Below are 26,808 nucleotides of genomic sequence, written 5' to 3' on the forward strand. Positions count from 1 at the left end.
TAAACCTCCCCCTTCCGGGTCCAGCGCCTGGATTCAGGTATTGGCCTCACCTAAACCTCCCAAGACCCCAAGCCCCGCCCCTGTAGGTACTTTATTTCCATAATCTCTGAGGCCTCGCCCTTTTGCAAAACTGCCCAGCCTCCCTTCTGAATTCTGCTTTCTCCCTGACCCCACCTCCAGTTTAGAATTTGGGATCCACCCAGTGACCCCATTCTTTTGTCTAGGGCTGCCTACAGCTCCTGCGGTGTCACTGGATACTGCAGAGGTTTTTGTCCCTAGTTCATCTGCCTGTGTAGCCTTGCTCAGGGTCCACAGAGACCTTACCCTGAGCGCTGGTGAAAACTGGAGTTGGAGCCATCCATCGTCTGGAAAAGTGTGGCGCGCCTGTTTTAACATCTTGGGGTTCTTCTGCCTCTGCTTTCATCCGTACAGTACTAGTGGAAAGTTCCACTTCACAGTAGATGCAAGAATTCAATTAGTTAATGTTAGTTGACTTCCAGATGAAAGAGCAGGAGGGAGGAAAACCTATGGACTCTGGGGACAGAGATGTTAGAAGTATGGCTAATCACTGACTAGAAACTTGAGCGTCCATGATAGTTAAAGTGAGGTCTCGTGGGAGTACTCCTCAGACTGTGGCTGTGTTAGTGCAAATGCTTCAGAAACTCAATCTGATAAAATAAAAAAGGGTTATCTGAATTCTTTTGTATTGTGGATACATGCCTTATGACCTAAACTGTGATCTATTTTAGAGAAAGCGCTATTGAGAATTTGTACTTTCTGGCTGTTGGAGGGTGTATTGTCAACTATCAGATTTAGAATCACCATGGAAACACACCTCCACGTGTCTGTGTGTTTCCAAAAGGTTAATGAATGTGTGCAGTATCACCTCTTGGAAATGGATCTGGACAGCAGTATTTATCTTCTTCTGCCTCCCAGCTGTGGATGTAATGTGATCAGTCTTCTCCCTGATCCTGTGCCATGCCATCCTAGGTCCCTTCCCTAGTATGGTGGGCTGCATCTTCTCAAACTGTAAACTTAATCTTTCCACCCTTAAATACTTCTTGTCAAGTATTTGGTCACAGCAACGAGAGTAGTAATTCATACAGATGGGATATTCTCTAGATATTTGTTAGGTTGGTTTCACCTAAACTGAACTCCAAAACTTACTGAATTTTAGAAATCGCCCCAAATTATTATATCAGAATCTATCTGTCCTTTTTAAGTCATTGGTGTTTGTTTTATGAAACTGAGAGTTCTATCCAAACTTTAGTGCATGTTTATGATTATGTCTTATATAATTTTTATTAATCTATAGTTAAGTGAGTAATCTTTTTTTATTAATAAGTAGTATCTTAGTCTCTTCTAGTTTTGGTTCGACATCTACTTTATCAGTTATCAGAATAGCAAAGTCTGCTTCTGTTCCCTTGGTAAACTGAGTGGTGCCCAACAGGTATGTTTCTTGGAGACAAGAGAGAGTCGGATCTTGTTTTTCAGTTCAATCAACTAGTCTACCTCTTTGAACTGTGAGTTAAAGATAATTTACTTTAGGTAATTACTATAATCATTATTATTACTATTTGATTTTTTGGAGTCAAGGTTCTCAATCTGGAGTGGAGGCTGGTCTGGAACTAAGTAGTCCAGGCTAGTTTCAAAGTTGTGGCTACCTTTCTACCTCAAAGTCTTGAGTAGTGGGACTACATGAATTGCTATCATGCTTAGCAAATTCAGGCTACTATGGAGAGAGGCATACTAACTCCTATAAATATTGTAGGTGGTTTTTCTGATAGGGTGGGATGTTCATCGTCCCCTGTTTGGATTAGGAGTTTGCTTACTTACTGTGTTCGACACAATGGATTGTTCCTTAGTTTTCCTCATGAAATTTATTCTTTACTGTGTTTGCTTGGCTAGTCTTTCTTCACGCTATGTTCAGGATTCTCCAAGTATACTCTGTAGTGTTGCTGGCTTAGTGGTCACTAATTGCTATTATTTGACCTTGTTTGAAATGGCTGTATTTTCTCATCAGTTTTAAAAGATAGTTTTGATAGGTTGGCAGTTTACCTCCAGGACTTGAAATCTTATCATTCCATGCTTCCCTGACTTACAGGGTTTCTTGTGAGAGGGTCTGATGTTATTCGGATACATTTGCTTTTGTGACTTGATACTTTTTTCTTACTTCTTTCAATGTTGTTTCTTTTGTACTTTTGTATGTATAATGAAGTTCTCTGGCCAACTGGGGATTGTAAATGCCCCTTGCATTTGTTTTTTCTGTAGTATCATTTTTTCCCCTGTGATTTCATTAAGCACATTCACTATGTTTTTAGTTACTTCAGATCCTTCCACCCCAAGGATTCCTAGGTTTGATCTCTTATTTACCAGAGTTCTTGTAAGTTGTGTCATGCTTCTACTTTTTTTAAAAAAGCATGTTTTTAATCTCAGCACTTGGGAGGTAGAGGCAGGTGGATCTCTGTGAGTTTGAAACCAGCTTATGTAGTGAGTTCTGGGCCAGTCATGGCTACCTAGTGAGATTCTATCTCATAACAAACAGAACAACTCTCAATTCTCTTGCTGAATTTCTCATCCATTTTGCTTACTTTCTCATCTCTCTGTTGCTGACTCTTCTCCAGGTTCTGAAAGCATTTCCTTCCTTCATCTGGTTATCTGTATACTCCTTGAAGACAGATATTAATCATTTTTCACATGTAAACTTTTCAAACCTTCACCCAGAATTTTACTTATTCCTCCCCTCCTCCCAGATATATGGCAGTCTCATGTAATCCTTGTTGGCTGACTTCAAACTTACAATGTATCTGTGGACTACCTTGAATTCCTGATCCTCCTAATTCCACTTTCTGAATTTTGAGATTACAGGTGTATACCACCAAGTCTGGGGATGTGGTGCTGGGGATAGAAAGGACAAGTGGTCTATCAACTGAACTATGTTGTCAGCCCATCAACTCCAAATTATCCTACTAGATTCTAGAAGTTTCTAGATGTTTTATGAAAGGTTCAAGGTTTATATCTCTACTCACTTTTACTGTTTGAATCCCCTGTCACCTCTCATTGTTTGTTGAGAAGGCCCTTCATCAAAGGGTCTTTCTCTTCTCTAAGATCAGTTTATTTTGTTACATTGGTGTATTTCTGAATTTTCCTGTTGCAGATAGTTTTCCACCAGTGTCAGTCTTCATTATGGGATCAGTGTGGTTAAATTTTGGAGTTTGTCAATTTTCACCTTGCAATTAAAAAAAAAAGTTATTCTAGACCTTTTAAATCATACTCATCCAAAATATAACTTACTGAGATTGCACTGAATTTACAACCAGAGTGCAGAACAGACCGAGTCATCCTATCAGTGAATATTAACCAGCTCTCCTGTTCCATTCATCTTTGATTTCTCATTAGTTTTAGTTTTTCCAGACATAAATCTTACACTTACTTTACTTAGACTTACAACTAAGTATCTGTTTTGAAGGTAAAGCAAACTTAATTCCTTATTCAAAATGTTCATGCTGGTATGAATCCTGACATGTTTGTATATTTTAATCTTAACATAGTTGCTTCTAGTTACCAGAGTTATGCTAATTCCTTTAGATTTTCTAGATAGATGGCATACAAAATGCAAATGAACACAGGTTCTCTCTTCCTTCCCAATCTGAATAGCTTTTCCTAGTATAATAAATGAGCAATATGGAATAGTATGGAAAGGGGGAACATTTTTACCTCCTTGTGCTTCAGAGGTTAAGTACCCATTTTTTTTTCATCACTTAATATGTTAGGTAGGTTTGGGATACATTTTTCCTTTTCTTTTAAAGTTTCTTTATATCCCTAGTTTTTTAAAATTATCTCTATCAATATGATGATGATCTTCTCAGATTGATGTGGTATCAGACATACAATTAGCCCTACTGAAGATCAAGAATAAATCCTGCCTGATTATGGTATATAGTTCTTAAAATACATTTTTAGATTCAAATTTTTGTTAAGGACTTTTGCATTGGTATTTATGAGAAGCACCTATCTGATATCTCACAGTGTATTTGATAGAATACATTTAGAAAGCATTCTCTCAGGGCTGGAGAGACGTCTCCGTGGCTAAAAACACCTGCTGCTCTTACACAGAACCTGAATTTGGTTCCCTGTAATTCTAGTTCCAGAGGACTTGATACCCTCCTCTGACCTCTGCAGGTAGTAGGCTGGCATGAGGTACTGTTAATGGTTTGTATGTGCTGGGCCCAGGGAGTGCCACTATTAGAAGGTGTGGCCTTGTTGGAGTAGGTATGTCACTGTGGGTGTGGGTTTTAAGACCCCCATCCTAGCAGCCTGGAATTCTATTGTATCTAGCTAGTATTCTGCTAGTGGCCTTCAGATGAAGATGTAGAAAACTCAGGTCAGCCTGAACCATGCCTGCCCGGACACTGACATGCTCCCACCTTGATGACACTGGATTGAATCTCTGAACCTGTAAGCCAGCCCTAATTAAATGTTGTCTTGTAAGAGTTACCTTAGTCATAGTGTCTGTTTACAGCAGTAAAACCCCAAGACAGGTACACATACATATATATGTGCACGCAAAATATTCATACAAAGTTCTGCAATCTTCAAAAAAAAAAGCAAGCATTCTTTCTGCCATTACATTCTACAAGACATTGAAAAAAAAAAGTTTAACTTCTTTAAGTGTTTGGATTCACTAGCTTGCTTACTAGGGACTTTCTTTTTTTCCTGGAAGGTAATGATACATTCTCTTTAATGTATAAACCCTGTTCTATCTATGAATCTTAAGAGTTTGTTCCTGTGGCTGGGTTTTCATCAACTTGAAACACAACAGCATCATTTGGTGAGAGGGAACCTCAGGTAAGAAAACGTCTCCATCAGACATTAGCCAGTAGGAAAATCTGTGTGACATTTTTCTTAATTAATGATGTAGGAGATCCCAGTCCCCATCACAGTGTGGTCAGTACCACCCTTGGGAAGATGGTCTTGGGTTATAGAAGAGAAGTAAACCAAGCAATCCATAGGGAACAAGGCAGCTCCTCCATTGTTTCTTCTTCGGTTCCTGACCTGACTTTCCTCAGTTAGTGATGGACCGTGATCTGGAGTTATAAACCAAATATACTCCCCGCTCCAAGTTGCCTTTGGTCATGTTGTCCATCACAATAGCAAACAAATCAGGTCAGAGACCTTTAACAAACTGGCCAGTCATTTAATTTATCCAGTTTCATGGGCATAGAATGACCCACAGTATTTTTTTTTTTTAATATCTTTCCATGTTCCTAGTATCTATACTGATGGCCCTTCTTCCCTCCTGATAGCAACCCCTTCCCCTTTTAACATTACAGATCACTGGGGGCCCTCAGCAGTTTCTAGTTGTAAAGGTCTTTCATGGATATTTCATCTCATCTCCACATCCTCATTTCACTTGCTCTCTTAAAAACATTTTTTAAAAGATTTGTTTTATGTATATGAACGTGTACCTGGAAATTACAGAGACACCATGTAACATTTGGGAATCAGACCTAGATCTTTAAAAGTCACAAATACTCTTAACTGCTGAGTCATCTCTTTACCTTTCTGAATTAATAGTCTTAAAGGTTCACACATTAAAAGAGGAAAAGTGCCGGGCAGTGGTGGCGCACGCCTTTAATCCCAGCACTTGGGAGGCAGAGGCAGGCGGATTTCTGAGTTCGAGGGCAGCCTAGTCTACAGAGTGAGTTTCAGGACAGCCAGGGCTACACAGAGAAACCCTGTCTCGAAAAACCAAAAAAAAAAAAAAAAAAAATTAGAGGAAAAGCATAAAGCTAAGAAGCTAGTATGAAAAAGGAATGGAACTTCTAAAACTCCAAAGAATATTCAGTTAAATGTTCTAGAAATTCTGTAAGAAAAGAGAATTCTAGACATTATTAGATTTGTATAAATTATCTTTACATCAGGAAAATGGGACTCTTGCATTGTATGCTTGGAGTAAAGGAAACATTCCATGCAATACAAGTGAACAGCTGGAAAAATTAAGGGACACAGAAACTGCACATCAGCACAGGAAGGACAAGAAATAGCAGAAGTTGGAATTTAAGTTGTACTATTTAGCACAGTGAAGCTGGAGGACTAGAATTTTATTGAAAATAAAAGTAACACTTAAGCTGGTTCAGGAATTTTTTCATGCATCACTCAATTTCAAAATGAGGTCATCCAACAGCTTTATAATTAACATTTTCCTTTTGACTACTCAGCCTCAGGTAAACAAAAGGATTATCATAATCATTGGCTCATAGTACTCTGCACTGGTTCAAAAAGCCAGCTTTTGCTTATCAGAATATCTTGTACCTGCTAGTTCAAAAGCTGGGGCTGTGGCCACCACTGTCACTCAGCAGCTCCTGCTGCCTCTCATCTGAGGACAGTGTTTCAGCTTCACACTGGCACCCTTTCTACAGAAAAACTTTATTATGATTTGTAAGAGGTGCATTTTCATACCTCTCCCGGCTGCTTTGTAGAGTACTGAACCCAAAGCCCTGAGATGCTAGCTACCTGTTCTCCACTGAGCTGCCCTCCAGCTCCTATTTCCCACTCCACACTTTGCATGGATCTCCCATTCTACCCACCACCCCTCTGCAGTGAAGACTTAGGTTATTTCTAGGTTTTAAGTTTCTTTATTTTAATCCATATGTAAGGTGTGTGTGTGTGTGTGTGTGTGTGTAGTAAAACTTCTGTAGTACAGGATGCATTAAAAAAACAACTTTTAAAGATATCCCACAATCTTTCAAGAGTCAAACCATTGTTCACAAACAACTACTACTGCTAGGCTTCAAATATTTTGGGCAAGTGTTTGGGCATAAAGTCATTATTTCCTTGTGGTCTTGAAGTATAGATTCTTGTATAGATTCTTCCACTACATAACCTGTCTTCCCATGTTTTCTGATGATAAGTATCTTAAGGTCTGTTAGACTGTCTAAGAATGCATCTCTTATTCTCTCAGAGTTTTAAGATATTGCTTTACATTGAACATTTCCCCCTGTAGTGTGAAAGGATTGCTTTCCTTTTTCTGTAATAGCCAGCTGTTCCATCCAGCTCTATCTGTCTCCTTTCCCGGAAGCAGCACACTATCATTAGCTGACACCAAAGTTCACTTTGGTCCTCTTCTAGTGATCTAGTGCATCCCACTGCAATCTCAAGGTAACGGGTGCAGTTCAGACACTACTGCAGGAAGGTATCTTCTAGTGTTTCAGTTAATTGGGGGTAAAAATGTGACAACTGGTATTATCTTGCCACTTTTATTGTATCCAGTGATCTCTTTCTAGACTTATTAAGGTTTGTCATTTTTAAAAACAAATCATAAAATGTTCAAATACTGAGTGCTTCTTCTGGCTCACAGGTGTCTTGCTCCAGTGGCTAGGATAAAGAACAACATCATTCTAAATATAAGCAGTGAAACGGGGCAGCTTGTCTGTTCTCACTATCAAACGGTCTCCACTTTCTGGTAGATTTTTGAATGATAGAGGTTTTTACATAGACAGTATCGGGTTAAAGACATTTCTTTCTATAGCTTTGTTTCTTAACTGTGTGTGTGTGTGCGTGTGTGTGTACCCTTGAGTGTGGTAAAGGTCAGAGGACAACTCTGGAGTTTGGTTCTGAAATCAGGCTTTTGTGGCAAGCATTTTCACACACTGAGCTATCTCACTTGCTACCCCCACCCCCCAATTTCTGCCTAGATGTAGGTCTGAGGATATAGGTCTGTAGAGTGCTTGCCTAGCATGCAGTCTGGACCCCGTCTACATTACCCACATCTGCATAAATTAAGCATGGTGGCAGATGTCCTCAGCTATATATTAAATCCAAGGCTGGGATATGAGACTCTTCAACCCACGCTCCCCTTTGCTTTTGATATAGGGTTTCTCTGTGTATCCCTGGCTATCCTGGAAGTCACTCTGTAGATCAGGCTGGCCTTGAACTTGAGAGATTTATCTGCCTCTGCCTCCCATGTGTTGGGATTAAAGGTCTGGGCCACTAACCAGGTAATCAATCTCTTTCTAATACTGTTATTTTGCTAATTATGAATAAGATCTTCTTTTTAGGTCAAATTCTCACTATATACAGTTCTGGTCTGGAGCTTATTATATAGACCTGATTAGCCTTGAGCTTGCAGCGGTCTGTCTGGTAAGTGCTGGGATTGCGGGCATACACCATCATGCCTGGATTATTCTATTGGAATCTACTGAGACACGCAGTGTTTAATCCTCACTTAAATTTATTCATGTGATCAGCTATTTAAATATTAAACCATATTATATACATTACTGATTAAAATTAAACACTTTTCCACCAAGAAATTTATACTGTAAAGTACAGCTACTATCATTTTTAAGCAGGCTACCTTCTAGAAAAGGTTGGAAACCAGAGGACAAACTGGTCTTTGCAGGGTCTTTCTAGTATATAATGCTGCCACTGACACAATCTGAATGTCTCTAATCCTATGGTGTAAAAGAGTGCAGGACAGTTAGATGAGATCCAGAATATATCACATCTCAGTAATTTGGTTTTAAAAAAATTCTCAGGTCTTCAATATTATATTCATAGGAATATAATTTGTTATAACAAATTGGCCATAACTAGAGGTGAGACAATAATAGTGGTACTCTACCGTTTTAGAAGAACAAAACCCTAAAGGACATAACAGACAAAATTAACTACCAGAAAGAAGAGGGAAAAGTAGCATTTTTTTTTCCTGGTTTTCCTTTTTATTTAATCAAAGACTGGTGAATAAACATAAATACCACACAATTACCAGATCATTCTTCATATTGTGCACACACAGACCAATGAACAGTAATCTCAAAGAAACTTGCAGTCAGCAGTGAAATGCACTTAGCTTTTCTTTCCCTTGCTTAAAAAAAAAAAAAAAAAAGAACCAAAAACCACAAATTTAGAATCTTGTCAGCACACATTCTCCTGTGACAAATGATTCAGACATAAATAGTGGGTACAAAGAAACTATATGCTAACATACGTACAACCTTTGTTAATGAAAACAAAACAAACAGAAGCAGCCGTAATGATTAAGATACATTCAGTTACTGATAACTAGTTGCACCCAGAAGGGCCTTATCAAAAGGGAATCGTGCTGCAGAGAAAAGCTATATTTACATACACAGTGAGAAATAAACTGCAAGATCAACGCATGCATGTTTAATACTGGAAAAATCACAGCCCTCCAGAATTTCTCCACATTTGTTATAAAAGCCCTCTGCACTTAACTAAAATTAAAATGATCTTAAAAGTATAATACTTCTTTTCAGCCACAGAAACTGCAATGGAAATAAATGTTCAGAGTCATTTTCAAAACAAAAACAAAAATCTATTCTTCTGATGACATGCATGATTCAAGGGTCTATGCAAGATACGGTGCTCTACATTCCCAAGACTAGGAAAAAAAACCTCAAGTCAATGTTTAGTTTGCAGATAGTCAAAGGATTTTGTATTCCAGCAGGAGTTCAAATCTTCTGGATCTTTTCACCAACAACTACTGGATTTTCTTTTCTGATTTTCTCAGCAGCATCAGCTTTGTAATTGTAAGAGCAATTGTGAACATCTGAGTAACGGTGCACACCACAGTAAACATTTCCACACCGGCATTCAAACCCTGGAAATGGATGAATATGTGTACAGCATGGGTTAGACAGGAGGGTGAGATATTAAGTTAATGCTAAGTAACCCTGTCTTTAAGTCTGTGAAGAATACTGTAAAGTTCCAAGAGCTTCATTCTCACTCATTTTCAGAGAGCTTCCTTTCTTGCCCCCATTTGCATAAACTTATTTGTACCAGGGTAAGCCCTGATTGCTGTTCTGAGCTGCTTTCTTCACTTGTGATATGTTCACAATTTTTTCCTAGGAAAAGGCTGCTAAACTGAAAATGGACCATTTTTTAAACTGAAAATAAACAGTGTAGAAACAAGCCTACTGTCACAAGGCAACTGTAACATTTAATTAAGACCAATGAGTCCAGAGGACCTGTTATTGAGTAAACAACATAACACCTTTAATTTCCCTCTCTGCTGAGCCTTCAGAAGAAGTAAACAGTTCTATCTGGAGAGACCAAGACCCTTGAAGCAGGTTTCTGTGGGTCAATATCCTCAGTATCAGAGACAATTCCCTAAGCTTCTCTGAGTCTCACATATGTACTTTTTAAGCAGTCATGAATTACTCTAAGGATCAGGTGAGCACCCAGTAAAAGCTACTTAACTTTAGGGACGTGCCCTATGAGTTGGAACTCAAGTGGAGCTGCACTGAGTGGCAGTGTTGCTCCTCCAAATCAGGCTTTTATGTTGTTATGGATGTGGGAAGACAGAGCTCAGGAATAATCAATATTCTAGTCAATAATTGACATTCACTTTCTTTACCACATTTTAACTTTAAAAACATATTCTGAAGCTTTATGTAATAGAAAATTGGAGTGAACAATAGCTAAATTAGATGAAAACTAAGTCCTAGACTTGTAGTCAGAAAGTCTGAAACTTCATGAACCTTTTAAAGGATGTGTTTGATATTAAATACGTACATTTTAAATTATATATATTTAACTTGCATATATTTTGGAGGAATGGGGAAGTTTAGGTTATCTTTGACATCATATTTTAATCTCTTCCTTCAATGCCAACCCATGTTTCAGCAAGATGTAGATCCTAAGGTATCATTTTCTTTTCTATTTTTTGGAGATTGGATATCATGTAGCATACACTAGTCTTGAACTCCTGATCCTTCTGCCCCCACTTCCCAAGTGCTGGGATTATGAACATGTGCCACCATGCCCAACTCTGAAGCATAATTTTCACTCAAAATCTTACTGTTCTCTGTTTATATTCCTGGTTTTTATACAAGTATTTGGCACAATACCTAAATAAACAATCAGCAAAACTATTTGTAGCTGCACCACTTTCCAGTGAATCCCACTACCAGGCTTGCCCTGGCCTCACCCGTAGCTCCATTGTCAGAGTGGAGGCTGCACTCCCCTTGGCAGGCCTCTACATCCTTTTGTTTATATAAACTGACCACAGAACTCCTGTCCATGAATGTCCAGAGCAGTCTGACTGTGCCTAATGTACATTCTTTGCTAAATACTTTTGAACAGTTCCCCCTTTAACAATTTTGACAGTTGAGCTACAGCAGCAGTGGTGTACCAGTGTAATATACCAGTGTAATATACCAGTGTAATATACCAGTGTAATATACCAGTGGTGTCTTCTATACAGCACCAAGCTGCTTTGCTTTCAGATCACTGACCACACGTGGTCTACGATCAGCACTGTTTTATAGAGAACACCTCACAGTTAACCAAAGGCCCCCCAAATACTGTCTCTTTGAAGGCAAGAGATGCATCTTTACCCTTTCCCAGCATTCACCAAAATAGCCTTACTTGTCAAATACTCAAAAACCCAACTGAAATAATTTTAAAAGCTAAAAAAAAAAAAAGGTCAATCCTGAAACTGACATGGACCCAATACCAATGCTCACAGAGGTAACAGCAATCTTAACTGGTCAGTAAAAGTGAGCATAAGTTATTCCAAAACATGACCTTAACTCTAAACCATCCAAGGAGGCCCTTACCAGTAAGTCCCACTTTCTTCCTGCACATGAAACAGCGATTCTTTTTTTGTTTTGGTTTTTCAAGAGACTTGCTTTGCTCTTCAGATGGCTGCTGTGTCGTATCTGATATTGAAGCTGACAAAAAGAGGAGGGAGGCAAATTTAATTATTTAGTAAGATCTGGTGTTTGGGTGGTGGTTGACCCTCATCCCGTATTATCCCATGCATCTGTAATTTAAAGACTTTCTGAACAACTGTAGAAGAGATACTCACAAATTTCCACTATTTATAAAACATGGCCCTCTATTCATTAAACATGTATACAAACAGGTAGAACGTAATCTGTAATAGACAAATGGTGCTTCTGAACACTCACAGATTTTCTTCTTTTGCTATTGTAGTGGGAAGGGAGAGAGACAGAGAAAGACACTGCCTGACACCCAGGAAGTCTGAGGGAATGTACAAGAAGAAAACAGCGTATGAAAACTTCCTAACATTGCTCACAGTCTGACCTAAATAGACTTCTCAGAAAACAGGAATATTAATGTTCTCAGAACACTTCACAGTTTTATGTGAAATCACTTAAGCCAAGTGTTGTGGCACATGCCTATAATCCAGTACCCAGAGGATTGCTGTTTGTCCCTTGGTTACAGAATAAGTAAAAGTTCAGCCAAAGCAACAGAATGAAAATCTTTCTCAACAACTATCCCTACTTCCAAAAGTACTTAAGATGCTAGGAAAAAGAATCAGATACATGGGAACTTTAAAATGATGTAATTACAATGAAAACTAAAAACAATGCATTTTTCATCCTAAAATCAAGAGCAGATGATTGAGACGCAGGTTGAATGGTCACTACTAAACCCGATAAATGTGTCCTTTCCTGTTACTTGTTACTGTAGACCTCCTGAGTGCCCCAGAGACAGAGTCTGCAACCTACCTGAAAATAGTAAAAGGCCTATCATGGTTTAAGTTCAGCTCATCCACTCTGTCACATCCAGTGCCTCTCCCAGGAGTCACTACTCTTCTGATTATGCTCGAAACATCCTTCTGGCTTAATTCTACCAGCCACTCCAAAAAGCTTTCCCATTTCAGCCATGTGTGTTCTTCAGAGGTTCAATGCCTCTCTCTCATCAACAAACACTCTTTCTACTCTATTATCCCTGCTATGGGCACCAACCCAACCCTCTCTCTATTTGTCTGCTGTAGGTGAAAAGCAAATAGTTTAAAACATTCTGATGGCTCCCCACCATTCTCCAGTTAAGGTCCAGGGACTTTCACCATTCCTGCCATTCTCTCTGGCCATATTACATCATTCCTTAAGCTGCCATATGCTTGAGCCATGGGAGGGCCAGAGTTCCAATGACACACTTCTCTGTCTCCCACCTGTAAACTCTTGTGAGGTCCTTGCTGTGTGTGATCTTTAGGTACTTACTAACTCCACCTTGTCTTTCCTGTTTACATGGATGTAATTCGCAGTTTCAGAATAGGAAACCCTCTCCGAGCTCCTACGGTACTTTCTAAGCTCCTATATCTATGTGGCTTAGCCTGGCTTAACGAGATTCTTTGACGGCAGGAACCTGCCTCATCATTCTTCTTAGCAGAGCCTACCTGCAGTACTGCCACTCAAGGAATAACTGTCAGCGATTCTGTATTAAATCACTTACCTACTATATCTATGGAGGACATTCCCACAGCCACAGTACAGCTCCCCTTAGCAAACCTACTTATAGCAGATACTCAAACAAGTGAGTAGATTATAACCTGCTTATGTTATCTAATATTTAGAAATACGACTTTAACACCATAAGTTATAAGTGAGTGGAAATGAAGAATTCTGCATACAAAGTCTCTACTAGACAAGCTAAAACCAGGCCAGAGAAATTTCTATTAATATACATCCTTATTTCTTACTAATGGATTTTGAAACAGGGTCTTATTCTGCAGCCCAGGCTGGCCTCAAATTCATGGTAATCTTCTTGCCTCAACCAAGTGCTTGGATTACAGGTGTGAGCTACAACATCTGGCTATACTATATATATATATTTTTTTCAAACAAAATAGGCTCACAAACTTTTCAATTTCTATAAACAAGTGCCCCTAGAATGTGAGCTTACTTATGATAAGAAATGAATATCTTGTTTAAATCCCCACCTCTAGAAAAATATTAGGTAAGGCTTGACTCTGTAAAAAGAACTCAAAAATATTTAAACTGTATTCAGAAATAAACCTGAATATTGTCTTTAAAATTTGTAAGCCACAATATCTAACCTGTTCTCTAAAAAATGTGGTAGTCAAAAAAAATTAATTCTTAAATGTCAGTAACAGGATGGCAGATTCTAAACACAACCGGTTTAACTACTTAGACAAATTTTGGGAAGTATCTGGAAACAGAGAAGAATAAAAATTCATGTTTTTACTCTGACCACAAGAGGTGTCACACACCTCAATAGTAAATTTGCCATTTGGCCTGAAGAGCTAAGACAAATCACCAGCGACAGATGCACCTTTGAAGTTAAAGACCGGACAGCAGTGTGAAAATGCTCCTGAGTTAGAGCTCGGATTTAGACTGTTGAGTATACAGCACCAAGAGATGATGGGGACATCTGCTCAAGCCCAACTCTCAGTGCAACCTGACTTTGAACAACCAACAGCTCAAATTTAAATAAGTTCACAAGCCAGACTCTAGGAATCTGTGAAAGACTGATTCCAAGAAATCATGTTTCCTTAGATTATACTTAAGATATAGGACCATAGAATGCCTTATCCAATTCTGTTTATAGTAAAGGAACTATTCAATCACGAATAGAGAGCTATGTAGTAGCAAAGAACCAAAGAACCATAGTCTTCCTGAGTTTAAAGCCAAAGTAAGGGCAGGTTCTTCAGAACTAGATAGGTTTTCATATAGAAAAATGAGAATCAGAAATACACTGCCAGTTGTTAGTAATTAAGAACACATGACTGTCTAGTCATACCCACTGGCCATGCAGGTCTGTGGAGAGGCCAATGTAACAACATTAAAAGAGGCAAAATAAACTGTAGTATGCTTTCTAGCTGAATTGCTAACTGGAATCTTGGCTAGACACAGTCTACTGGCCATTATTGTTAAGATACTTCACAAAGCACTGGACAGGTAAGAGTGGTTTTACTACCCACATGGAGGATCACATTCAAGAGGAACAAGGCCCTCTGCTCTGGGTCCTGTAAACAGAAAAAGAATAGAAATGTAATAGTAAGTACATAATACAATTTAAACACTAATTCTGTTTGGGCATATTCATAAAAACAGTGAAAAACTAAACTGAACTTAAAATGACATTGATAGGTAACTCCAAACACTACCTTAATATCTCTTGGTAGTGGATATAGTATCTCTATATAATATGATATATTTTTTCCTCAGACAATCTTGGCAATTCTCAAGAATTAGAAAAAGCTTTTTTTGGCATGAAGCATTTTCAGGACCAAAGCATGTAAGAGAACTCTACCATAGTTCAACCCAGTGAAGGATCAGAATAGAGTTTGTGAGGTGCTCAAATCATCCTGCTTATTTCTGCTATGCACCTAGTGAAGACACAGAACACATGCTCCCTAGACATTTACTGCAGACAGGTATAACCAATTACTGGAATAATCTTAATTTTTCAATTTTGACCTCTAGATGAGGGTTTAAATTAAGTAAAATGTAAGCTCTTCCTAGTTTAAAAATTCCATATAAACTGAGAAAAAAATTAAATTTCATTAGAAAAATCACATTAGCACTGATACTAAATAAGTGCCATGTTTATTATTTTCTAGGAATACCTAGGAATTAATCCTAGGCCTGGCAAGATGGCTTAGTAGGTAAGGCTCTTGCTGGCACACCCGAAACCCTGAGTCCAATCCCTAAAAGGTACACAATGAAAGACAAGAACAACTCCAGAAAGGTCCTCACCAAACGAGGACATGTTTTCATTCTCTTCAGAATTAAAAGTGAAGATGCTAGTTCACCTGACAATTATCCTTACCGTTTCGAGAAACTCTAGATTGCTTTCCAAATCATCTATAGTATTCTGAATTCTCATAATGTGCACGTGTCCTAATTTCCACATATCAAAACAACACTTGTTATTGCTATTGCTTGCAGCACTCTGCTGGGGGGCCACGTGTTAATTCATTATGGGTTTGCTTCTGCAGAGCCCTGGTGACTACTGATGCAGAGAATCCTTTCATTTGCTGGCAGTCAGTTTGCATATCTTCCCTCGAAAAATATCTATTCAGACCCTTTGCCTTTTTTTCTTTCCTTTAAAAACAACTTATTAATTCTTTGAGAATTTCCAAAGCTCTATTAAAAATTTTTTATTAGACTCATACATTTTTTAAAGATTCATACAATTTATATGAGTGTTTTGCCTGCATGTATTATGTGCACCATGTACATGTTTGTGTCCTTCCAGCTAGAACTGGAATTATGGATGGTTGCCAAGCACCATGTGGATGCTGGGAACTGAAACATTTTTCATTGGATTGTCTTTTTCTGTGTTCTTTCACTCTTTCTTTCCTTATTTTTATAGCTACCACAGATTTAACTAGGATCCCATGCATGCTGTCCAAATGCTTCACCACCGAGCTATATCTCCAGCAGGAAATTTTATTTCTTTATCCATCCTTATTAAACAGATGATGTAAAACATTCTCTGTGCTGCTTTTCCATTCTTTTCATTCTTTTGGTTACTATTGCTTTAGGTGTCTTATCTATGAAACTTCTAATCTAAGGCCACAAAATTTATACTTGCCTTGAGAGTTTTTACAGGCTCAGCTCTTATATTTATGTAGGTTTTGGATATGTCGTATGTCAATTTTTACATTTTTTATGAATTCATTCTATGATCAGACTCTCATTTTCTTACTGGATGACCTTAGACCTTTAATATAAACTGCCCTTAAGCCTCTGAGTGTATTTCTGGACTATCAATACTATTCCACTGATCTGTGTGAGTACCTTCACAATAGCACTTCAGTCTGAATTACTGTATCTTTTAATAAAGTTTGAAGCTGGAGACTTACTTGTAACTTTTTCACGACTGTCTTGGCTGTTTTCAGCCATTCTTCAAAATCAGATGAAATCTCTGATTTCTACCCCATGTAAGCTTTTCTAAATAGCAGTTCCATTTTAGTCCAATTTTAGTGCTCTGTCTGCACTGTTGTTACTGATCTAACAACACTCCTTACAAATCCTGGTTCCTCCTGCCTTATCCTTGACAGCTCAACCTTCCAAAAAGCTGATTCATTCTACACTGAAAGGCTTACAACAGGCATCTTTTATCCTAAGCTTCCTTTAACTCTCAAATCAATAGGGCAATATACAAAACAAGAATATCCTTTACTGTTTGCATTTTGGATCTGTGGTCTGAATTCTAAATTTCCTGCAGGGTGGACATGACTCTAATGAAAATACAGCACAGAAATGTCAGGAAATGATGAAGATATGAAACCAGAAGCTCTTACATCTAAACCTCATCTTCTTTTGAGTCTACATCACCCAAGATCTGGAGGACTAGCATGGTCATCAAAGTTCAGCCCTATCTTCAAGGCAGCCAGTCTAGTGCAGTATTGTTAGATACACCAAAATGCACATATATTTTATCTTTAAGCTGGTTTTTGTGAACTGGAAGTCTTTGATTTTTAAGAGCTTGAGAAACTTCTGTCTTTTTCATTTTTTTTTTAAAAGGATAATTAGATAACATACAGCAATAGGTTAACTTTTCATTTAAGCGTGAGAATTACAGCTAAGGTGCCAAATGAAAGCATCATCATCTACCTGGTAGCACCGTACCAGAAGAAACATAATGAACAGAGGAAATGCTATTCTGAAAGCTCCAGTGATACTGGAATACACATGGATACCAGGCAGCTTGCCTAACCAGTTGGTCCTACCTACTTGAGGGAACAAAGGGGACTGAATATGCCAGCAAGATGCACACAGTGAATTCCAGCTCACAAGCATCACACTGTCTTGTGGAGGGAACACAGTTACAGTTGGTGCTGGGGTTCCAGCTCCCTGTATCATGTGTCTGTGCTGCAGAAGCCTTTTCTGTCTCTTTTCAGTCATTCAGTAGATGAAATGATGAAGCATCATTCTCTGATTTGTTCAGCAAGCAAATTATGTGTAGGGGAAGTGTGTGCACTTAGTATCGATATACAAAGAAGCATATTTACATTTTTATTGACAAAACAAAGAAAATATTTTAAACTTAAAAATAAGTTAAGTGGTTTTTTTTTTGTTTGTTTTTGGTTTTTTTTTTAAGGAGGTTGTTCAGGGTGAGGAGATAGCCATCTGTAAAGTGCTTGCTCTGTAAACATGAGGACCTGCACTAGTTCCCAGAACCTACACTTATAAAACAGCTGGGTCCAGTAGTGGCACGGCCTTGTAGTTGGTCTATTCACTTTATGTAACGTGGTAAATTCTGGCTACAAAAAAAACTATCTGAAAATGAGAACAGTGGATGGCATCTGAGGACAGACACCCTATGTTCCAGCTTCCACACATACACTAACTCACACATACATCAAAGGATGCTACTGAGAGACTTTACAAGTTGAAAACTAATTCCTTTCTAAATGTGGGTGAAACTGAAACTTACGTATGATTTATTGAAGGTTCTGTTATGCTGAAGTTATGAATGCTAAGTCTTTAATGAACTTAAAAGTTAATACTTATCTAAATGTCATTCAAAGCACATTTGTTTTTATATATATATATAATTTATTTATTTTTTTCAAATTGTAATTTATACTCATTCACACAGGGGTTATAAACACAAAAAGGCAGGATGTGGGGAAGGGGATGACACTGGAGCGTGGGTGTTCAGGGAGAATACAGATATCTTTCAGAACAGGGTATCGGCTGGGTGAGGGTTCAGGGAACAGGTCGCTATGGCTCTGCCTATGATTCGTCAAAGCACATTTGTACAGAGTGTCTAACTTTTAAAAATATTTTGCAGTCTTCCTAATATGACGTAACTACTTCCTTGGTTAATGTACTCAGGGTGAGCTGGAGGAAACGCTGATGTTCTCCATGTGTCAGAATGGTATTAAGCACCTACATTGTTGTGTTTTTAACTCACCTACCTTTATCAAACTGTTCAACTCTCACTACATCTTTAATCTTTTGTTTGTTCATTTTGGTTGTTTTGTTTTTCTGAGACAAGGTCTCACTATGCAGCCTTTGCTGTCCTGGAACTTGCCATGCAGAACAGACTGGCCTTGAATTCATAGGAATCTGCCTACTGCTGCAGGGATCAAAGGCATGTGGCATCACACCCTTTAATTTTTATGAATTCTTTTCACACACAGCAATTTAAAACATGTTCTGTTTAAGACACACATAACTCTCCTGAGTGAGTAGCAGCTTTGTTCTCTTTTTTTCTCTGCTAACCTCCCTCTCAAAACTATTTGCTCCTGGGATCTCTGTTTGGTTGTGTCTATGTCCTGAAACTAATCAGGATCCAGATGGCTGTTTTTTGTTCCTTACCTTCCTGCTTTACTTTCAAACTCTATTCTCACGTTAGCGGCCTATACCAGACCGTCTAAAATTCAGGAACAATTCTCATCACTTTTCTTTTACGTACCTCTACTTTCCAAATATTCTCTCAAATTTTACATTTATCACTTCTGCCTCACTCAACAATATCAGTGTTCAGAAGCACACACTGCTCCTGTAGAGGACCCAATTTCAATTTCCAGCACCCACGATGAGCACCTCACAACTGTATGCAACTTCAGCTCTGGGAGGTTCAGATGTGTCTGGTGCTCACATGCCATGGTCATACACAGATACATGCACATAAAATTACATATTTAAAAAAACCTTTTCTGTAACCAATACCTTTCTCTCAGCCTGCCTGTCAAAAGCAATAATACCACTGTCACTGTAATAAAGCTAAGCTTTGTTAGCACTGTTTGTTTTTATAACTAGTAGATAACATTTCCCCTTCTCTGCACCTAACATAATCCACCATATCCTTACTTTTCTTAAATTTTTCTATTTATAAAAATATTATTCACTAATTATACTTTGTGAATTTATAATATGTGGATTAGATTAAAACATTTATATTGGCCACATAGTATATTCATTTCCTGCTGCAAAATCTGCAAAAATAGGTAAATCTGGTCAAGTACTGATTGGGTAAGAAATAAAGCGTATCTATATTATTCAATATAAAATTCAACCAACAAATTGAATACTCTGGATCACGTTACCAGAATGCCTACACCATACATAATGCAGAAGTCAGTGTGCTGTCTCCTTAAACCCTGCCATGGTGTCACAAAACCCTCAACTATCTTTTCATAGTACGCTCCCTTGGCTGACAGGATAACAAAGCCTAGCAGAGATTAGGAACCTCCTTAATGCCTCCCCATTGCAAATGCCTTCAGATAAGTTTCTCAGAGTTCTTGGGTCACTTGAATCCATGGAACCAGGGTGAGAAGAAGTATGGGGTACCACACTATGAATGCAAGTAGCTGGATGTGACCACTGCACTGTAGTTCACATGGGGAGAGGAGTGCCTGGGAACCAAGAAGAAAAGCCTCTCGGATAATCAGTTCTTACAAGCCAGCAGGTAGTTCCAGTACTTGGAGAGGAGAGTTTTGGTATCTAACTGTCTAACACAATAAAACATAACAGTATAATACTTCTATTGGTCACTCTAATTACATTTCTCAAGCAGATTTGAATCTTCTCTTTATTCTGGTCAAATTATATAAGTGGAAAATGGATCCCAACATTCTAGTCAATTAAATATTTGAGAATATAAAATACTCTTTTCATAATAAAACTAACAAAGCATATATGATAAGCAGGTACTGTTCTAAATACCCACATCTATACTAGTACTTGGCCTACAGAACTCAAGTGTTAGGCAAACACATGCTATCATATGCAAACCTTGCAGGTCTTCTGTCTCGGATACTGCTTTGTCCACAGATGTACTGTCCACTTGGGAAGGTGCTACAGATTCTGATAAAAGTGATTGATTTGATACAGGGCTAGAAAAGCAAAATATATTTTTATTTTTTTAACATAAAGTTTTTTAAAATTAGTTTTCTAATTTTAGAGAGAGGGGCTTATTCTGTTCCCCAGGATGGTGTTAAAGCCCTGGGCTCAGGAGAACCTCTTGCCTCCTTCAGATAAGTGTTAGTGCACTCAAAAATATTTCAGTTTGAAAAGATCATCTTCGAAATATCCATACAACCTAAAAGGACATAGTAATATCACTTCCTATAGAACACAGGGACACTTATAACCTAACATGATCATATGGCTTGGGAGCCACAGGCTAATTAGGGCCAGAAGTTTATGCTTTGGAAAACAAAGCAACAGTACACTGTTTTTTTGTTGTTGTTTTTTGTTTTTTTACACTTCCCAAATATTACATGAATGCTCTAAATGAAAACTAGCACAATGCTGCCTTGCTTCAGAAACATTAAAACAAAGTTGTAAATGAGCACTTACGATAAATTTTTAAAAAGAAAGCACAGTGCAAAAACTTAACAGCCTACTTTATAACAGAATAAGATGGAAAAAAGGATTTCCTTCTTCCTTCTTCCCTCCTTCCTTCCCTCCCTCCCTCTCTCCCTCCCTCCTTCCTTCCCTCCCTCTTTCCCTCCCTCCCTCCTTCACCTAAGAGAAGCCTTAAATTGTCTGTATAGTTTGGTCTAGCCTTGAACTCCCAGTCTACTTGTTTCTCAAATCTGAGATTATAGAGGCATGTACCATGACTTTCAGAAGTTAAAACATGTATTTCTGCATGCATCCCTCTATCTCTAACTTCAGAGCTAAAAGCAAAAATATAAAACAGAAAACTTAGTATTGCCTCATGATAAAAACAAAGAATCTGAGCCAAGGCTCTTTTGTTTCAAGGCAGTAACATTTGTTGACCAAGGACTACAGTGTGAAGAAAACTTTAGAAGGACTTCAGCAGCAGATCAGTATGCAGTGTGAAGAATAAAGGAAAAGATATCTGAAAGGGGGATTGAAGACTTAAAAGAGCTCTCCTTCAACAAAGCATCTTGTAACTAGTGAGTAGCAAGCAGTCAGATACAATTCTAGGCCAGTAAATCCTCCAATAGCTTTAAAGCATTCCTTAGTGAAGTGATTAAAAACTATCACAAGATCAATACTCTTCAGTTTCAGTTATCTTTCAGAAAGTCACCCTTACCCTGGCTGCATAGATGAAGACGTAGAATCTAGCGCTGACTGAGCGTCTGGGACACTGCCATCTGCGCACTGAACTGGTAAGGATTCAGACAGACTGCTGACAGAAGCTGCTGCAACACAACACATTGCAGGTTAATATTCTAGCAGCCCAAGGCTTGATAGAAGCAAAGGAAGATAATTCCCCACAAAACATAGTATATAGGTTTCCTTTCATTAGTATCCTCTACCTGTTTTGTTTTTAATTTTGTTTTAGTGATATGAATGTAGCATTGTACATTTGACAGAAAGTGAACAGAAGTATTCATATACCTCATGTGTTGTAAGGAATATTGCTGTGCTTTACTGGATTACTTACCAGGTGGGCTTATTCTACCATTGCTACTGTTCTGTCTTTGAAGATGTTCTTTATAGCATACTGAACACATGCCATTTGTACGAGGGTTTCCATAAAATCCGCAGCCAGTGGAGCAAAGCATAGGTGCTTGGCTGTGATTAGTTTCTTGAGCCATGTTCTTCTGTTGCACACCTGAAATTTGCAAAGAATTAGTAAAGAATTCCAGCATAAGACTTCAGTGTTGCGTTATCCAAACCTGCTTCTATAAAGAAGGGAAAACCATCTATATGCTCTTTCCCTAAGCATGCTACGCTGTTCCTAGACACAAGGCAAAAGTAAAGAGCAAAGAACACTTGGTGAACTCCTACTTCAAGCTACTCTCTGTAAGCAGGTCTGTGCTGGCTCAGAAAGCATAAAACTTCCCCAGAGGAAGCTTTTGACCTCTTTTTGAAGACTCTGTACCAGCCCAAGGTTAACTTTAGTCTGGACTCTTAAAGTAATGAGCAATACTTTTAAGTTTTGCCATAAGTTAAACTATTTAATTTCTAGCTATTTAGAGTTTTGTTCAAGTCTGCATTAACTTGTGATTACGTTTGAAGATTACCACCTAATGTAATTTTTGTTCTGGTGAATATGGAGAACTGGGTAGAATGTTGGTGAAATGAGAAATGGGATTTAACCATTTTGGAAGTAATTTAGCAATTCACCTCAAGAGTCCTGTAGAAGACAAATACTGTTATCTGAACCAGCCATTTTTTATCTTAAGCATGATATTCTATAGAATATCCATAGTGTAATCAGAAAAAGAACAAAGAATACATGAAGATGTGGCTCATGGCATATTTATAATGTAGATAAACTGAAAAAACTCTGAATGTCCAACATTAAAATAAGATACTAATAATATTAATGACAAACATTTCCAGAATCATTAACATTTTAAATGACTTTTTCAGGGAGAAAATGCACACAGTAAACTGTATATGTTGCTAAATAGTGTTAACAGAACAGCTATTAATTATAAAATATAAGTAGAAAACATATCCAAGAATGACAATACTAAGTTTTCCCTGATACATGCCTGACTTTAATTTTTTTCTCAATTGTGAAGATACTCCTTGCCTAACTAAGAAAAATGTTTACTTTTTAAAGCATTTATAATTTTAAAGAGTAAAATTAAAATCTAATAGGACAGAGACATTAGTCACTGCATGCTGGGACTCAGGAAGTATTTGGGAAGCTCTTGAAGGTGATGATCAATCAAAGCAGATGGAAGAATTTCACATGCTATTTCTCCCAGAAAGCAACTGGTGACTTGGCATAAACAACCCATGGCAGCAAACAGTAACAGCAGGCTTATTAAAAAGAGCCCCTTCTAAAGGAAGGTTATTACAGACCAACGAAGAATAGATACTCAAAATAGAAAACGCTTTGTCACTGAAATTGCCTTGACTTGGTAAACACCTAAGGAAAGCATTCACTGTTCACAGGAACTAGAGCTTTCTCCTTCCGAGTGGTTTGAAGATTGTTGAGGGTAAAGATGCATCAAATTTAATAATAACCACAAGGCCCTTAGTTTGGATTACTGGGTGGGGAGAGACAGACAGACAGACAGACAGAGACAGCAGCATATCATGTGTTGTATCACTCATCTCTCTCCTGCAGTCCTGTATATTCATATGTCAAATTAATAGACAATTATGATGTAGAGAAGCAGTCTGATGGCAAGATGTTCCTGAGAGACACTATCCTACCCTCTTTTGAGTGTGTATGTGTTAATATATGTGTGTAGGTGGATGCTCATTTTGTATTGCACACCTGTGTTGTGGCCAGGCCAGAGGTTAAAACTAAAATGGGGTGTTTTCCTCAGACAGTTTTAACCCTACACTTAGAAACAGTTCTTCACTGAACCTGGAGTTCACCAATACCGGTCAGCATCAGGGATCCTTCTGTTTTTCTGTTCCCTGCATTGGGATTACATAGGACGCATGTTGCAGTGTTTTGCTTTTTATGTGACTGCAGGAGATCTCAACTCAGATCCTTATGCTTCTGTTTAAAATACTGTATCCACTGAACCATCTTCCTAGCCCTATGCACTTTGTGTCTGTCTAGTTTTTAAAAATGAGGATGACTGCTCACCCTAATTAAGTAATGGAGTTGGGATTCATCCAGATAGCCTGGCTATACCAAAGTCCAGGTTCTAAGCTAGTGGTTTTAAAAGTATGGTCCATGAGCTTGTATGGAGGTCAACACTGTCCTCAAAACAACATTAACCAGTTACCTGACTTAAAACAAAAGCAAAGCAAAATAGAACAAAAACAAAACAAAACAAAACAAAACAAAACACATACTGTCAATGATCCATTTGCAGTGCTGCAAAAGCAATGGTGTGTTTCAGCCAGAGCCTTTCAATGAGCCAAACAGGCAGTGGAACAAAGTGTACTAGCAGACATCATCATGCTACACCCACAGCAAAAAGCAATTTATTTGCTAACTCTTGCCCAACACACTTTTTTTTTTCTTGAGAATGGATTTTCTGGGGTCACAAGCATGTGCTACTACAATTTTTTAATATTTTGTATGACCAACTAGGGTGGGGGTCACCTATGAAGTATTTCTACATTTTGGAGAAATATGTCTACAGAAAAAATGGTTGTGCAACTATTTGAATTGTGAGGTGACTGAATTATCCTTTCAATGAACAACTTTATTTAAAAGAATGACTGATAAACTGGTTATTAAGATGAGTATATGGCAGACATTTTCTAAAAACAAAGAAGTGCACCTGTTACTTCAAACAACCAACTTAAGTAGCTACTACCACGGATACTATTTAAGCATTGAGACAAAAAAGGGCTTAAACAAGTCTCCAATATTTTGAATGTTTTAGTGAGATTAGTGGCATTAACTGAATGATACTGATCCAACATCTAAAGACCTCCTTAAATCAGTGAATCAAGTACCCAATGTATGCCAGTACAAAATCATTCATGAACAAAAGAACAATTCAAATGGAAAGACATACCAACAAGAAGACAAAGAAGTTTTATATGCTACCAGAGTCTAAGCTGTAATCATCCCTGAAAAAAAAAACTATCAACTGTCAAGTTTTGGTATAGTATTAAAGTCATCATCTTTTAATATCTGGGAAGATTAATAAAACATTCTTTTTTCAACTCTAAGAGCCCAGATTTTCTTTATGGCACTGTATATATTAAATTCAAAGCAACCACTAAAATCTTGTTTTATTAAGCCTTTTATCACCAAGAAATATGTGGAGGGGCAGGTGCACTTTCCATTAAAACATTTAAAATGAGTTAGTATTAAAATTTCCCTTCAGTTTTACCTGTCATATGCTAAATAGCACTAAATACAATATTTAAAACAAAATCTCTTCATGGTATTCATTGATTTTAGAAAGCGTTAAGATTCTTGAACCACCATTTTGAGAATTCATTGCTGTAAAATGGTACATTTCTCAACACAGGGCACAGCACTTCAGAAGGCTAACAAACTTTTTTTTTTTTTTTTGTGAAAAGAGGCACAAAACTGATTTATACAGCATTATCTCTGGACTTAAAATTGTATGTAAGTGGAGACCACTTGGGGGTGGGGAGAGCACGTAACAAGATTCCCTGGGATAGCTAATAGAGAAAAGATGGCGTAGAAATACAGGTTTACACCAGCCTGGGAGCACTTAGGAAGGGATCCAGGGCTCCAGCTGAATACGTAAGAGTGGAGGGCCCTGCTGGGCATAGGTGGAAGAAAAGATCCTTGACCTCATGAAGGCTGGATGCCCCAGGGGGAGGGAATTTGTGGGTGGGGAGGTGGGAGGGGGGGTGTAGGTAGGGGTTACATCCACAGAGAAGAAGGAGGAGGGGTGAGGGGGTAGGAGGTTCCTGGGTGGGTGGGGGATAGGGTAAGGGGGCAACATATGGAATGTAAATAAAACATCCAATAAAAATAAATAAATTAATTAAAAAATTTAAAAAAAAGAAATACAGGTTTAACCTGTTACTATACCATGCCACTAAGCAACAAATTAAAGTAAGAGATAATAAAGGAGGTTTTCCTCTTGATAGAGATAAGCATGCCAGTAGAACTGAAGGCCACAATACCCTGAAAAGAGAGATGTACTTCTATGAATACTTAGGTAAACAGACAGGTTAAAATATGACCATCAAGCTTTTCTGCCACACTTAACTTCAAAACCAACATTACAACTCAATACCCATCTGACTCCAGCTATTTCCTAAGCCAAACTATCCTGCACAGTAGCAAAGTTTTCAGAAGTCTGGAATACAGGGAACTGCTTATACAAAGATTCAGTATTACTTATTCATTTTCAAAATACTCAAAAAGTACCTTTTGTAAAGATTCAAAATGACAAAAAAAAAAAAAAAACCACAAAGATCAACAATTTCTATGAAGGCAGTTGCACAGCAAGGGTACTATGGAAAGCCAAGGAGAAGAGCAGTGAAAAGGCCAGACATAAGAGTGAACACTGCCTAGCAGTTTAGTAATAAAACAGCTCATGAACTGACTCCGAAGTGTTGAACAGACTTGTCACAGTCAAAATCACAACCCTCTACAACTCTCTAACGCTTCAGTTATTCAGCACTTACGATGGGACTGTTGTTTTGTCCTTATGACATTTATTTCTAAACAACTCTCTAAAATGGCACTATGAGACCCTATGAGTGCCCA

At 38.1% G+C, this 26,808-nt stretch overlaps 1 protein-coding gene across 4 annotated transcripts in view; it reads right to left on the reverse strand.

The window, feature by feature from the left end:
* Positions 1–8,700: 8,700 nt before the first annotated feature.
* Positions 8,701–26,808, reverse strand: part of Zfand6 (zinc finger AN1-type containing 6) — a 67,572-nt gene continuing 49,464 nt past the window's right edge. For 3 of the 4 annotated variants that reach the window (XM_028774650.1, XM_028774652.1, XM_028774651.1), the window contains exons 2-7: positions 22,123–22,293; positions 21,769–21,877; positions 20,496–20,596; positions 14,720–14,764; positions 11,586–11,699; positions 8,701–9,625 (exon numbers count right to left, since the gene is read on the reverse strand). In XM_028774650.1, the coding sequence (XP_028630483.1) occupies positions 9,477–9,625; positions 11,586–11,699; positions 14,720–14,764; positions 20,496–20,596; positions 21,769–21,877; positions 22,123–22,276 (672 nt within the window). In that variant the 5' untranslated portion in view covers positions 22,277–22,293 and the 3' untranslated portion in view covers positions 8,701–9,476. The remainder of the gene's footprint in view (positions 9,626–11,585; positions 11,700–14,719; positions 14,765–20,495; positions 20,597–21,768; positions 21,878–22,122; positions 22,294–26,808) is intronic. The other variant, XM_028774653.1, reaches the window with a different exon arrangement.

This window comes from Grammomys surdaster, unplaced genomic scaffold (genome assembly GCF_004785775.1).
Source record: "Grammomys surdaster isolate TR1022 unplaced genomic scaffold, NIH_TR_1.0 242, whole genome shotgun sequence".
NCBI lineage: Eukaryota > Metazoa > Chordata > Mammalia > Rodentia > Muridae > Grammomys > Grammomys surdaster.